The sequence below is a fragment of the Scyliorhinus torazame genome, chromosome 3, assembly GCF_047496885.1.
Source record: "Scyliorhinus torazame isolate Kashiwa2021f chromosome 3, sScyTor2.1, whole genome shotgun sequence".
Classification (NCBI taxonomy): domain Eukaryota; kingdom Metazoa; phylum Chordata; class Chondrichthyes; order Carcharhiniformes; family Scyliorhinidae; genus Scyliorhinus; species Scyliorhinus torazame.
The window spans coordinates 263,924,226-263,936,378 of NC_092709.1; the positions used below are offsets into that span (position 1 = coordinate 263,924,226).

The following is a 12,153-nucleotide window of genomic DNA, read 5'->3' on the forward strand; positions in this document are numbered from 1 at the left end:
GGATGTGATTGCACTGGAGCGGGTGCAGAGGTGTTTCACCAGGATGTTGCCAGGGATGGAACATTTACATTATGAAGAGAGGTTGGATAGGCTTGGGTTGTTTTCGCTGGAGCAGAGAAGACTGAGGGGCAACCAGATAGAGGTGTACAAGATTATGAGGGACATGGACAGGATAGATAGGGAACAGCTGTTCCCCTTAGTTGAAGGGTCAGTTATGAGGGAACACAAGATCAAGGTGAGAGGCAGGAGGTTCAGGGGGTTGAGGGAAAACTTTTTTTACCCAGAGGGTGGTGACAGTCTGGAACGTATTGCCTGGGAGGGAGGTAGAGGCAGGTTGCCTCACATCCTTTAAAGAGTACCTGGATGAGCACTTGGCAGTCTTATGTGCCAAGTGCTGGCAAATGGGATTAGGATTGGCAGATCATGTGCCTTTCATATGGCAGGGCCGATGGGCCGAAGGGCCTTTTCTGCTCTGTACATATCTGTGATTCTGTGATGTGGGAGTCGCTGGTTGGGCCAACATTTATTGTCCATCCCTAGTTTCCCTCAGAAGGTGGTAGTGCCTTCTTGAACCACTGTAGGAACACCCAGAATGCTGTTAATGAGAGAGTTCCAGCATTTTTCCCCAGCGACACTGAAGGACCGGCGATATATTTCCAAGTCGGGGTGGTGAGTGACTTGGAGGGGAACCTCCAGATGGCGTACCAGGTATCTGCTGCTCGTCCTTCTAGATATGATGTGGAGATGCCGGCGTTGGACTGGGGTGAGCACAGTACGAAGTCTTACAACACCAGGTTAAAGTCCAACAGGTTTGTTTCGATGTCACTAGCTTTCGGAGCGCTGCTCCTTCCTCAGGTGAATCCTGAGGAAGGAGCAGCGCTCCGAAAGCTAGTGACATCGAAACAAACCTGTTGGACTTTAACCTGGTGTTGTAAGACTTCGTACTGTCCTTCTAGATGGTAGTGGTCGCGGCCGAAAGCAAAAACATGCTCTTACACCTTGTTGCAGTTACCACCCAGTCCCATTGTCCTGAGTGTCCTCCATTCAAGTGACCATTTACCGTGCATTAATCTGGATAGTGGCTGCCAACAGGTCACTCTAACAAATGGGTGAGTCAACAAACCGAGAAGTCATTAATCAGAAGCAGGAAGCTCAGAAAATATTAGTCACCGCCCAGAGACAATGAGGCTAATTTCAGTACTTTCTTCTACCGTTCTTATTAGATTCACTAACACAACACAGACCAGATTGGGACCCTCCGTGGTCTGAACAATTTCGTACCACAGCACATGGTGTATTACTTACTGAGCCATGGGGTGATGGGGAGCCTTGCAGCACAAGGCATCATGGCCTCAGAACTTTAAATCAGACTATTCCTAAAGAACATTTACTGAAAGCAAACATTAAAGACCCAAGAGTTTCTAATAGAATGTTTAGAATCTCACACTAGAGGTTAAACTACTGATAATCTGCAATACATGGAATTTAGTTTGTATTTGTGTGCTCCACTAACCATGGCAGGTGTGGCGGTTTTTAAAGTGCTCAAAAATTGACCTATTTAAAAATCAAAAAATGCAATTTAATTTGCACTGTATACATATTACATACCTGGAGTCTCCTCATAGCTTCTGAATCCTGATCCGCTTTCACCTTACAGGCCACTAACAGTTGAGCTGTGGATGCTGCCACCTGTTTGGCTGAAGAGATCAGTTTCTCCTCACTGGCGTGACCCTGAACTGCAGCATTGGCTGCTTCACACAAACTACTTGTAGCAGCAGCAACCATTCGAGCCTGTAAAGACAAGTATTTTATTCAGCTTGCAGTCTAAAGCAAAAACATCCAAATTGATAGTTTGCGAACCAACAGAAATAATCCTTCGTTTAGCATAATTCGCATCATTTGATTTAAATCAAATGACCATTTTAAATGTGAAAACTCCCTCCAACAACATTAATATTGCTTGAATATTTCCTTGCAGTTCCATAAAATCAGGTAGTCAGACCTTCAAGTTCCTATTTTTTTTCCCTAAATTTAGAGTACCCAATTATTTTTTTCCAATTAAGGGGCAATTTAGCGTGGTCAATCCACCTAACCTGCATATTTGTGTGTTGTGGGGGTGAAACCCATGCAGACACGGGGAGAATGTGCAAACTCCGCACGGACAGTGACCCAGGGCTGAGATTCGCACCCGGGTCCTCAGCGCTGCAGTACCAGTGCTAACCACTGCGCCACATACCGCCCCCAAGTTCCTATTTTTGGGGAGTGGGAGAAGACATATTCTGACATTATACTCACTGCTGAAATGAGGCCTTGGGACCATTGGCCATCATCCACTGCATTTGCTGGTACAGCTCCAACCTATGGTGAAAAAGAAGTACAGAATTAAGAATCACCATCCTACAATTCAGCAATTTAGTCAGGTGATCACATTTAAGAGTCAACTAGGTAAAAACTAATAGCCTTTTTTAAATAGAGTGGGAAGAATAGAAAGTAAGATTGGCAGTTAGTCTTGGTACAATAGTCATTTATTGAACGGAAAAAAAATCCTGAGGTGGGCTGGTCCCAACAGTAAGTGCTGAAATAAAACTCAGTCTTACACAAGACAATAGTGACATGAAATTACACTTGGTCTTTGTGTAATACTGAGAATATTTGCATGTAGAATGCTTAAAAAATGAATGTGGACAAAATCTTGCCTTCATTCTTGTGGCAATACATATTTTTGATTATTCATAGGCATTGCCAAATTACTTTGAAAGTAGGCACCAATGCATATCGGAGAATTTGTGAAATTATTGTCACCGAGTTACTGCTTACCTTGCCTTGAGCCACAAGTTCTCTCTGAGCAGCAGAGGCAGCTTTCACAAGGGCACTGGTTGCTGCAGCAATCGACTTGGCTGCCTCCAGGATCTGTTCTTCAAAGTTAAGGCTTTCATCTGCTTGCTGTTGGGTCAAAGAAAAAGTAGGAAAAAAATTACATTCAAATGAAAATCATATTGAAAAGGCAATATGTTAATTAGCAGTATATTGCCATAAATCAAAACTTTCCAGCAATATTAGTAAGAATTTAAGGATAATTGAAGAATTAATTGAGGTTATGACAAATAAGTGGAAGAATTTTGGACAACGTGCAAATGAAAGTGGGGGAGCGGGTGATACATTGCACCACATACAGCAAAACGTATTAGATGCATTACCCAATTAAAAAAGGAATTATACAGATTTTCTATATTTTAATAAATCACTTAGGCTGCTGTAAAGTCAAGAAACTGTACAAATATGTTTGTTGTATAGTTGAGTTTTAGCTAACAACTTAATATAGCAAACATATCAGACAGTCGCTTGTAACAATATTTGCATTGTGAATATTTCTAATCACAAAATATTAATACTGTAATTACTGCTAAACAAATTCCACCACTATATAGAAAATGTATCTAGAGTTATGCTCATGTCAGAAAATCCACATCTGAATTCATCCAAATTAAACTAAAAAGCTTCTGTGATATCAAGGTCAGAAGAACTGTGGGCTTGCATATTTTGATGTAATCAATAGAAGTTCAGTAAAGTGCAATGATGGATTTGTAGAATTATTTTTACATTTAAACTGAAAAAACACCCAACAGTGCAATTACAGATTTTACCCCTCCCAAATGTAGGTTGTATATGGAGAGAATATGTTGAGCTATGTAATACCAGGGGTGAAGTAGTGGTTACAGGTCTGGTGCAATAACAGTCCAGCTTCCCTATTTACTCTGTCATTATGATAATGTGACATGGAGTCAGAAATTGGAAAGATTTTGAATCCAAACTCATCTCTGTTGAATTACTTCATTTCAATCAGGCCAATACTATAATAGGCTTCAGTTTCACTGGAGCAAAGAGAAAGGGAAACTGCCAATCGCTATTGATTGATTGCTGCTGAAAACACTCCTGCATGGACAAGGATAGGATTCTGCTCATCAATGATGGATTGTACAATTAAATATTCTACCAACCCGGCCAGCGGAGGAGGCATGTAGGGGAGGTAAGAACATCGATGTGGATCCCAATCTGCGGCAACCACCGATTTGCCCCGGGGAACATGGACGGGGGCTATCGACTGTGGAGGAGGGCGGGGATTGTAAGGATGGGGGATCTGTTCCTGGAAGGGAGCTTTCCGAGCGCGAGGGCGCTGGAGGAGAAGTTTGGGCTGGCGAGAACGAACGACTTTAGATACTTACAGGTGCGGGATTTTGTACGCAGACTGGTGCCGTCCTTCCCACGTCTCCCACCGAAAGGGGAGGCAGGACAGGGTAGTTTCTAGGGGAGATGTGGGAGAGGGTAGAGTTTCTACAAGGAACTAATGGGAGCTGAGGATATGCAGACTGAGGACCTGAAGCTTAAGTGGGAGGAGCAGCTCGGGGGGGGGGGGGGGGGGGGGGGGGGAGAAAGAGAGAGAGAGAGAGAGAAAGAGAGAGAGAGATGGAGGATGGTATCTGGGCGGAAGCCCTGAGCAGAGTAAACACAGCCACAACATGTGCCAGGCTCAGCCTGATCCAGTTTAAGGTCGTGCACCGGGCCCACAGGACGGTAGCCAGGATAAGCAGATTCTTCGGGCTGGAGGACAAATGTGCTAGATGCGCCAGAGGGCTGACTAAACATGTTCTGGTCTTGTCCTAAACTCAGGGGGTATTGGCAGGGATTCGCAGATGTCATGTCCCGGGTATTGAAAACTGGGGTGGTAATGAGCCCTGAGGTGGCAATCTTTGGGGTTTCGGAGGAGCCGGGAGTCCAGGAAGAGAGGGAGGCCGACGTTCTGGCCTTTGCTTCCCTGGTAGTCTGGCGACGAATACTGTTAGCATGGAGGGACTCAAAGCCCCCGAGGGCTGAGGTATGGCTATCGGACATGGCGAGCTTTCTTGGCCTAGAGAGAGTCAAGTTCGCCTTGAGAGGTTCGCTACTAGGGTTCGCCCGAAGGTGGCAGCCATTCATTGACTTCTTCGCAGAGGAGTAAGCGTCAGCAGGGGGGGCTAAGGTAGTGTAGAGTAGAGTAGGGGGATATTGAGGCAGGTCCTTGCGTGAACAGAGCCGTGGTTTGCACTATGTTTAATTTGTGTCTTGACTTATTTTTTTGTACTGTACAATGTCACTTTTTCTATATGCCTAAAATACCTCAATAAAATTGTTTTAAAAAAAATTCTACCAGCCCACAGATTTACAAATTAAAACACTCAGTTAGGTAAGGTCACAGCCTACAAGCTGAACCTAGACAAGAGTGAGTATTTTGTGGTGTCTCGGTCGGGGTGGGGGCAGGGGTGGGGGGGCTGCCATTCCTTAGGGCAGGGACTCACTTTAGGTATCTGGGGGTGTAGGTTGCCCGGGAGTGGGGGAGGCTTCGCAGGTACAACATCTCTAGTTTGGTGGGGAGAGTGAAAGCCAATCTGGCAAGGTGGGACGGTCTTCCTCTGTCACTGGCAGGTCGGGGTACAGGCGGTTAAAATGAATGTGTTGCCGCGATTCCCGTTTATTTTTCAATGCCTACCGATTTTCCTGCCAAAGACTTTTTTCAGGGAGATTGAGGGAAGGATTACTTCGTTCATATGGGGAGGGAAGGTGGCCAGAGTGAGAAAGGTGCTGCTGCAGAGGGGAAGGCAGGCAGGGGGTTTGGGTCTCCCGAACCTGTTGTACTACTACTGGGCGGCGAACGTGGAGAAAGTGCGGAGCTGGGTCAGAGGGGTTGATTCTCAGTGGGTCAGAATGGAGGAGAGTTTATGCAGGGGGTCGGGGCTGAAGGCACTAGCAACAGCGCCGCTCCCGATAGCTCCGGGGAAATATTCAGGGAGTCCGGTAATAATAGCTTCATTGAAAATCTGGAGGCAGTTTCGCCAACACTTCGGGTTGGGTTTAGGGTCAAGGGAAATGCCGATTCGGGGGAACCACAGATTTGAGCCAGGGAGGTGGGATGGAAATTTCCGGAAATGGGAAAAGAAGGGGATTAAGACGCTAAAAGACATGTTTCTTAGGGGTCGGTTTGAAGGAGCTGGAAGCGAAGTATGGGCTGGAGCATGGAGAAATGTTTAGATACATGCAGGTTTGAGATTTTGCCAGAAAGGAGATAGAGATTCCGGGAGGAGCCGGCCTCCACATTGCTGGAGGAGGTGCTGACGACAAGGGGACTAGAGAAGGGGGTGGTGTCAGCGGTGTACGGAGCTATTTTGGAAGAGAATAAGGCACCACTGGAAGGGATCAAAGCAAAGTGGGAGGAAGAGTTGGGAGAGGTCATAGAGGTCTGGTGTGAGGTGCCCCGGAGAGTAAATGCCTCCACCTCATGTGCGAGGTTGGGGCTGAAGGTGGTATACAGAGCACACCTCATGAGGGTGAGGATGAGCAGATTCTTTGAAGGAGTAGAAGGTGTGTGAGCGAGCGTTGCCGGGGGGGCCCCCCGCTAATCATGTTCATATGTTTTGGTCCTGTCCAAAGCTAGAGGATTACTGGAGGAGGTTTTTAGGGTAATTTCCAAGGTGGTGCGTGTGAAACTGGACCCGGGTCCCCAGGCCATATTCGGGGTGTCGGACCAGCCAGGGTTGGAAATGGGTGCGGAGGCAGATATCATAGCCTTCGCCTCGTTGATCGCCCAAAGGCGGATCCTGTTGTGATGGAGAGCAGCCTCTCCACCCTGTGCCCTGGCTTGGCGGGTGGACCTGTTGGAATTCTTGACTCTTGAGAAGGTTAAGTTTGAACGGAGGGGAAGGACGGAGGGGTTCTACAAGTCATGGGCATTATTCATTATGCACTTTCAAGAACTGGATAACATCGAACATTAGTTGGGGGGGGGATGGGTGCTGTGTGCATTAAGGGTGACTGGGTAATCCCGGATTCCTTTTTGTCATTTGTTTATGTAAACATGCGGGCTAATGTTTGGGGTTGGTGGGAGGATGGGATTGTTGTTGTTGTTATGAGGATTGATATATTTGTTGCTGATTATTGTTTATTGTTGGGTGTAAATTTGGGAGAAAATGTGAAAAAGAATATATATTTTAAAAAAAGGTAAGGTCACAGCCACTCACGGAAATCTACCCCCAAAGGAAACTGGTGGGATAATGATATATTGCAACAGCTAAAATTCTCAAACTGCTACAGTATTAAGGGCTAAAAGAGCTACACACTTCATAATCCATTGACCCAAACGATCAAATTTTATTATTAAAATTCAACTCTACCTACTTCTTTCCCCAGCCTAAATCATACGCAAGCAACAATTAAATAGTCTGACTCGCAAGCCTATCTGATGGTGCAGAATGGCAGATTGAATTGATGGCCTTATTTCTCCATCTTCTTGTCAACTTCATCATAGGTTTCATCTTTATAAGAATGAGCCAACGGTACCTTTTACATGTAGTACAGTAACCAGAGTACTCACTAATAGTCATCATCAAGCTATCTAGGTGCCAGTCGAGAATATAACCATTACAGTTGCGGACTTGTTAGTATGCTGCATTTTTGGTACTTTCTTTTCCCCTCACTCATTCCCTTTCCTTCATTAGGTTTTATATTCTTGGGCATACAGATCCTCTTGCACAGGTCATCCTCTAGTACTACACAGCGTCTGTGGCAAAGGTGGAAGTCTCTACAGCAATTACAAGTAGGTTTTCGGATGACAGGGAGCATCACAGTCAGGACCAATCCAGTCCATTCCTAATATCCACATATACTTCCATAGTGAGCTACATTCACTGGATAACGATAAAGACATCAAGGTCAACTCTAGCACTCCTAGCTGAAGTCAACAAACTTAACAGATTGGGAATCAAATTTGGTTTGTATTGCTGGATAAATTTATCCAATCATTAGTAAGGTCCAATTAAATGATTTATGAGAAGAAAATTACTAGAAAAAGCTATTCACTTAAAGAATAAATTATTCCATGTTTGCGGTGTTAGATTGCGAACTCGATCTATGAGCCCCGGAAAAATGTATGTTGCAGTTTTAAAAAAAATAAAATATTTTTATTCTCCTCCTTTTTCACATTTTCTCCCGCATTTACACCCATCAACAATAAACAATAATCAGCAACAGATATGTCAATCCCCATAACAGTAACAACGCTCCCATCCCCCCACCAACCCCCAAACATCAGCCTGCATGTTCACATAAACAAATGACAAAAAGGAATCAGGGATTACCCATAGTCACCCCTTAGTCTACACAGCCCCACCCCTCCCCACAACTAATGTTCGATGTTATCCAGTTCTTGAAAGTGCATAATAAATAGTGCCCATGACTTGTAGAACCCCTCCGAGCTTCCCCTCAGTTCGAACTTAACCTTCTCAAGGGTCAAGTATTCAAACAGGTCCCCCCGCCACGCCAGGGCACTGGGTGGAGAGGCTGCTCTCCATCCCAGCAGGATCCACTTTCTGGCGATCAACGAGGCGAAGGCTATGATATCTGCCTCCGCACCAGTTTCCAACCCTGGCTGGTCCGACATAAAATTCTATGAAACCTCGAATATGGCCTCCTGGGGACCCGGGTCCCGTTTCACATGCACCACCTTGGGAATTACCCTAAATACCTCCTTCCAGTACTCCCCTAGCTTTGGACAGGACCAAAACATATGAACGTGATTAGCGGGGCCCCCCACGCAACGCTCTCACACATCCTCTACTCCTTCAAAAAAATCAGCTCATCCTTGCCCTCGTAAGGTGCGCTCTATATACCACCTTCAGCTGTATCAGCCCCAACCTCGCACATGAGGTGGAGGCTTTCACTCTCCGGAGCACTTCACACCAGACCCCCTCCTCTATAACCTCTCCCAGCTCTTCCTCCCACTTTGCTTTGATCCCTTCCAGTGGTGCCTTATTCTCTTCCAAAATATCTCCGTACACCGCTGACACTGCCCCCTTCTCCAGTCCCCTTGTTGTCAGCATCTCCTCTAGCAATGTGGAGGCCAGCTCCACTGGGAAGCTCTGTATCTCCTTCCATAAAATTCCCGAACCTGCACGTACATAAACACTTCTCCCTGGTCCAGCCCATTCTTCGCTTGCAGCTCCCTCAATCCTGCAAACCGACCCCGAAGAAACAAATGTTTTAGCGTCTTAATCCGCCTCACTTCCCATTTCCGAATACTTCCATCCCACCTCCCTGGCTCAAATCTGTAGTTCCCCCGAATCGGCATTTCCCTTGACCCTGTCCCCAACCCGAAGTGTTGGCGAAACTGCCTCCAGATTTTCAATGAAGCTATTATTAACGGACTCCCCGAGTACTTCTCCGGAGCTATCGGGAGCGGCGCTGTTGCTAGTGCCTTCAGCCCCGACCCCCTGCATAAACTCTCCTCCATTCTGACCCACTGAGAATCAACCCCTCTGACCCAGCTCCGCACTTTCTCCACGTTCGCCGCCCAGTAGTAGTACAACAAGTTTGGGAGACCCAAACCCCCTGCCTTCCCCTCTGTAGCAGCACCTTTCTCACTCTGGCCACCTTCCCTCCACATAGTAACGAGGTAATCCTTCCCTCAATCTCCCTGAAAAAAGACTTTGACAGGAAAATCGGTAGGCATTGAAAAATAAACAGGAATCGCAGCAACACATTCATTTTAACCACCTGTACCTGACCCGCCAGTGACAGAGGAAGACCGTCCCACCTTGCCAGATCGGCTTTCACTCTCCCCACCAAACTAGTGATGTTGTACCTGCAAAGCCCCCCCCCCCCCCCCCCCACTCCCGGGCAACCTGGACCCCCAGATACCTAAAGTGAGTCCCTGCCCTACGGAATGGCAGCCCCCCCACCCCCGGCCGAGACACCACAAAATACTCACTCTTGTCCAGGTTCAGCTTGTACCCAGAGAAAGACCCTAGTACCCGCAGTAGCTCCAATATTCCTCCTATTGACGCACTCGGTTCCGACACATACAGCAGCAAGTCGTCGGCATAGAAGGACACCCTATGCTCTATCCCCCAGCGCACTATTTCTTTCCATGCTCCCGAACTTCTCCATGCAATGGCCAACTGCTCAATCGCAAGTGCAAACAGCAGGGGGGACATAGGACATCCCTGTCTCGTCCCACGGTGGAGAGAAAAGTATCTTGAGCTGATATTGTTTGTGCGGACACTCGCTTTCGGCTCCTAATATAATAGCTTTACCCAGTTCACAAATCTTGGTCCAATCCCAAACTGCTCCAGAACTGCCATCAGGTACCCCCATTCTACTTGATCAAACGCCTTCTCGGCATCCAATGCCACAACTACCTCTGTTTCCTTCCCTTCCGCCGGTGCCATAACGACGTTCAAAACCTTCCTAATGTTCGAAAACAGCTGCCTCCCTTTCACGATCCCCGTCTGATCCTCCCCTATCACCTTCGGGAGGCACTCCTCCAGCCTACCCGCCCGTACCTTCGCCAACACTTTTGCATCCACATTCAGAAGTGATATGGGCCTATACGACCCACACTCCGTAGGATCCTTATCTTTTTTTAGTAACAGGGAAATCGATGCCTGCCCCAAGGTTTGCGCCAACACCCCCTTCCCTATCGCCTCCTCAAACATCCCCACCATCAGGGGTGCCAGCCTATCCTTAAATTTTTTATAATATTCCACCAGAAACCCATCCGGCCCTGCCACCTTCCCCGATTGCATCCTCCCAATCGCATCCCTTATCTCCTGCTCCACTATTGCTCCTTCTAATGTAGCCCTGTCCCCCTCCCCTAGCCTCAGGTAATATGTTGCAGTTATACTATCATTCTGAGAGTGTTTTCTCACCTTGGGTTTAGCTCTTGGTTTCAGTTGTTCCAGTTTCTTGGCGGCTGCCTCAATAGCTGCAGCAGCTCTCAGCAACTCATTCTCAGCAATAACCGTTGGATCTTCAGGATTCACCCATTCTGTACCTAAAGAATGAAGATACAAAGTTACGTCAGAAACTGATCAACCAAGAGCATTTCCTTGACAATCTTCTTGTGTTAGCCATGTGCAATAACTATGACTGGGCTGGATAACAGCTTGTCAATAAATAAATTTGATTCAAGAAAACACAATGGACGTTTAACCCAATACATGGTGTACCCCCCGACACTGGTGCTGTGGAACTAATGTCCCAGAGACATGGGTGGACCACAGTGAAAGTCTGGCAGCCAGACATGAAGTCCAGGTCATAAATCAATTTTTGTCTAATTATGCTTCTGTCAAGCATCATGGGCCATTCCTACATTTATATAAACGCTTATTCTTGCTGACTATCAGCTGTGTGGTTGAATTGAGGACAGGAACCAAAGTTCTGTGAAGAGTGCAGGTTGAGCAGTGTAAGAAACTGGTTAGTTACTCTTCGCTCCCAACTTGCTGCTCCGTTTTCAGCATCTCCATGCTTTCTAACACACTTCTCGCCTAACTTCTTGATGTGCACTAACCTCTACGGCTCATACTTGTAGCAAGAGATCTGCTGGGAGGTGGGTTAGCAAAGCCTTTATCACGATCAAAATTAACGTGGTGTTCTGTAATTCGCTCACAATGATATAGCACAGAAGGAGGCCTTGTATTATTTTTTTTGAAATATATTTTATTGACATTTTTCAAACCGAGATTTTCCGTTTTTACAACATAATAAAGAAATATGCATTAAACGTTATTTAAATAATATATTAAACTAACAACAAATGAAAAAAAGAGATGAACAAAAAGCAAATATCAACAACTGGCAAGAAACAAAAACACAGGATAATCACCCCCCCCCCCCCCCCCCCCCCCCCCGGGTTGCTGCTGCTGTCCTTTCTGTTTTTCCATTATCGTTCCGCGAGATAGTCAAGGAACGGTTGCCACCGCCTGGTGAACCCCTGAGCCGATCCTCTTAACGCATACTTTATTCGCGCCAGTCTTATGAACCCTGCCATGTCGTTTATCCAGGCCTCCAAGCCCGGGGGCTTCGCTTCTTTCCACACAAGTAGAATCCTTCGCCGGGCTACTAGGGACGCAAAGGCCGAAACGTCGGCCTCTTTCGCCTCCTGCACTCCCGGCTCTTCTGCAACCCCAAATATAGCTAACCCCCAGCTTGGTTTGACCCGGACCCCCACCACCTTTGAGACCACTCTTGCCACACCCTCCCAGAACTCATGCAATGCCGGACACGACCAGAACATGTGGGTGTGGTTCGCCGAGCTTCCCGAGCACCTCCCACACCTATCCTCCACCC

The 12,153-nt window shown here is 46.7% G+C and overlaps 1 protein-coding gene across 1 annotated transcript in view; it reads right to left on the minus strand.

Moving 5' to 3' along the window:
• LOC140409092 (talin-1) overlaps positions 1-12,153 on the minus strand; it is a 359,042-nt gene that overhangs the window by 5,239 nt on the left and 341,650 nt on the right. The window contains exons 54-57 of the mRNA XM_072497200.1: positions 10,734-10,858; positions 2,818-2,943; positions 2,296-2,358; positions 1,609-1,791 (exon numbers count right to left, since the gene is read on the minus strand). Coding sequence (XP_072353301.1) covers positions 1,609-1,791; positions 2,296-2,358; positions 2,818-2,943; positions 10,734-10,858 — 497 coding nt within the window. The remainder of the gene's footprint in view (positions 1-1,608; positions 1,792-2,295; positions 2,359-2,817; positions 2,944-10,733; positions 10,859-12,153) is intronic.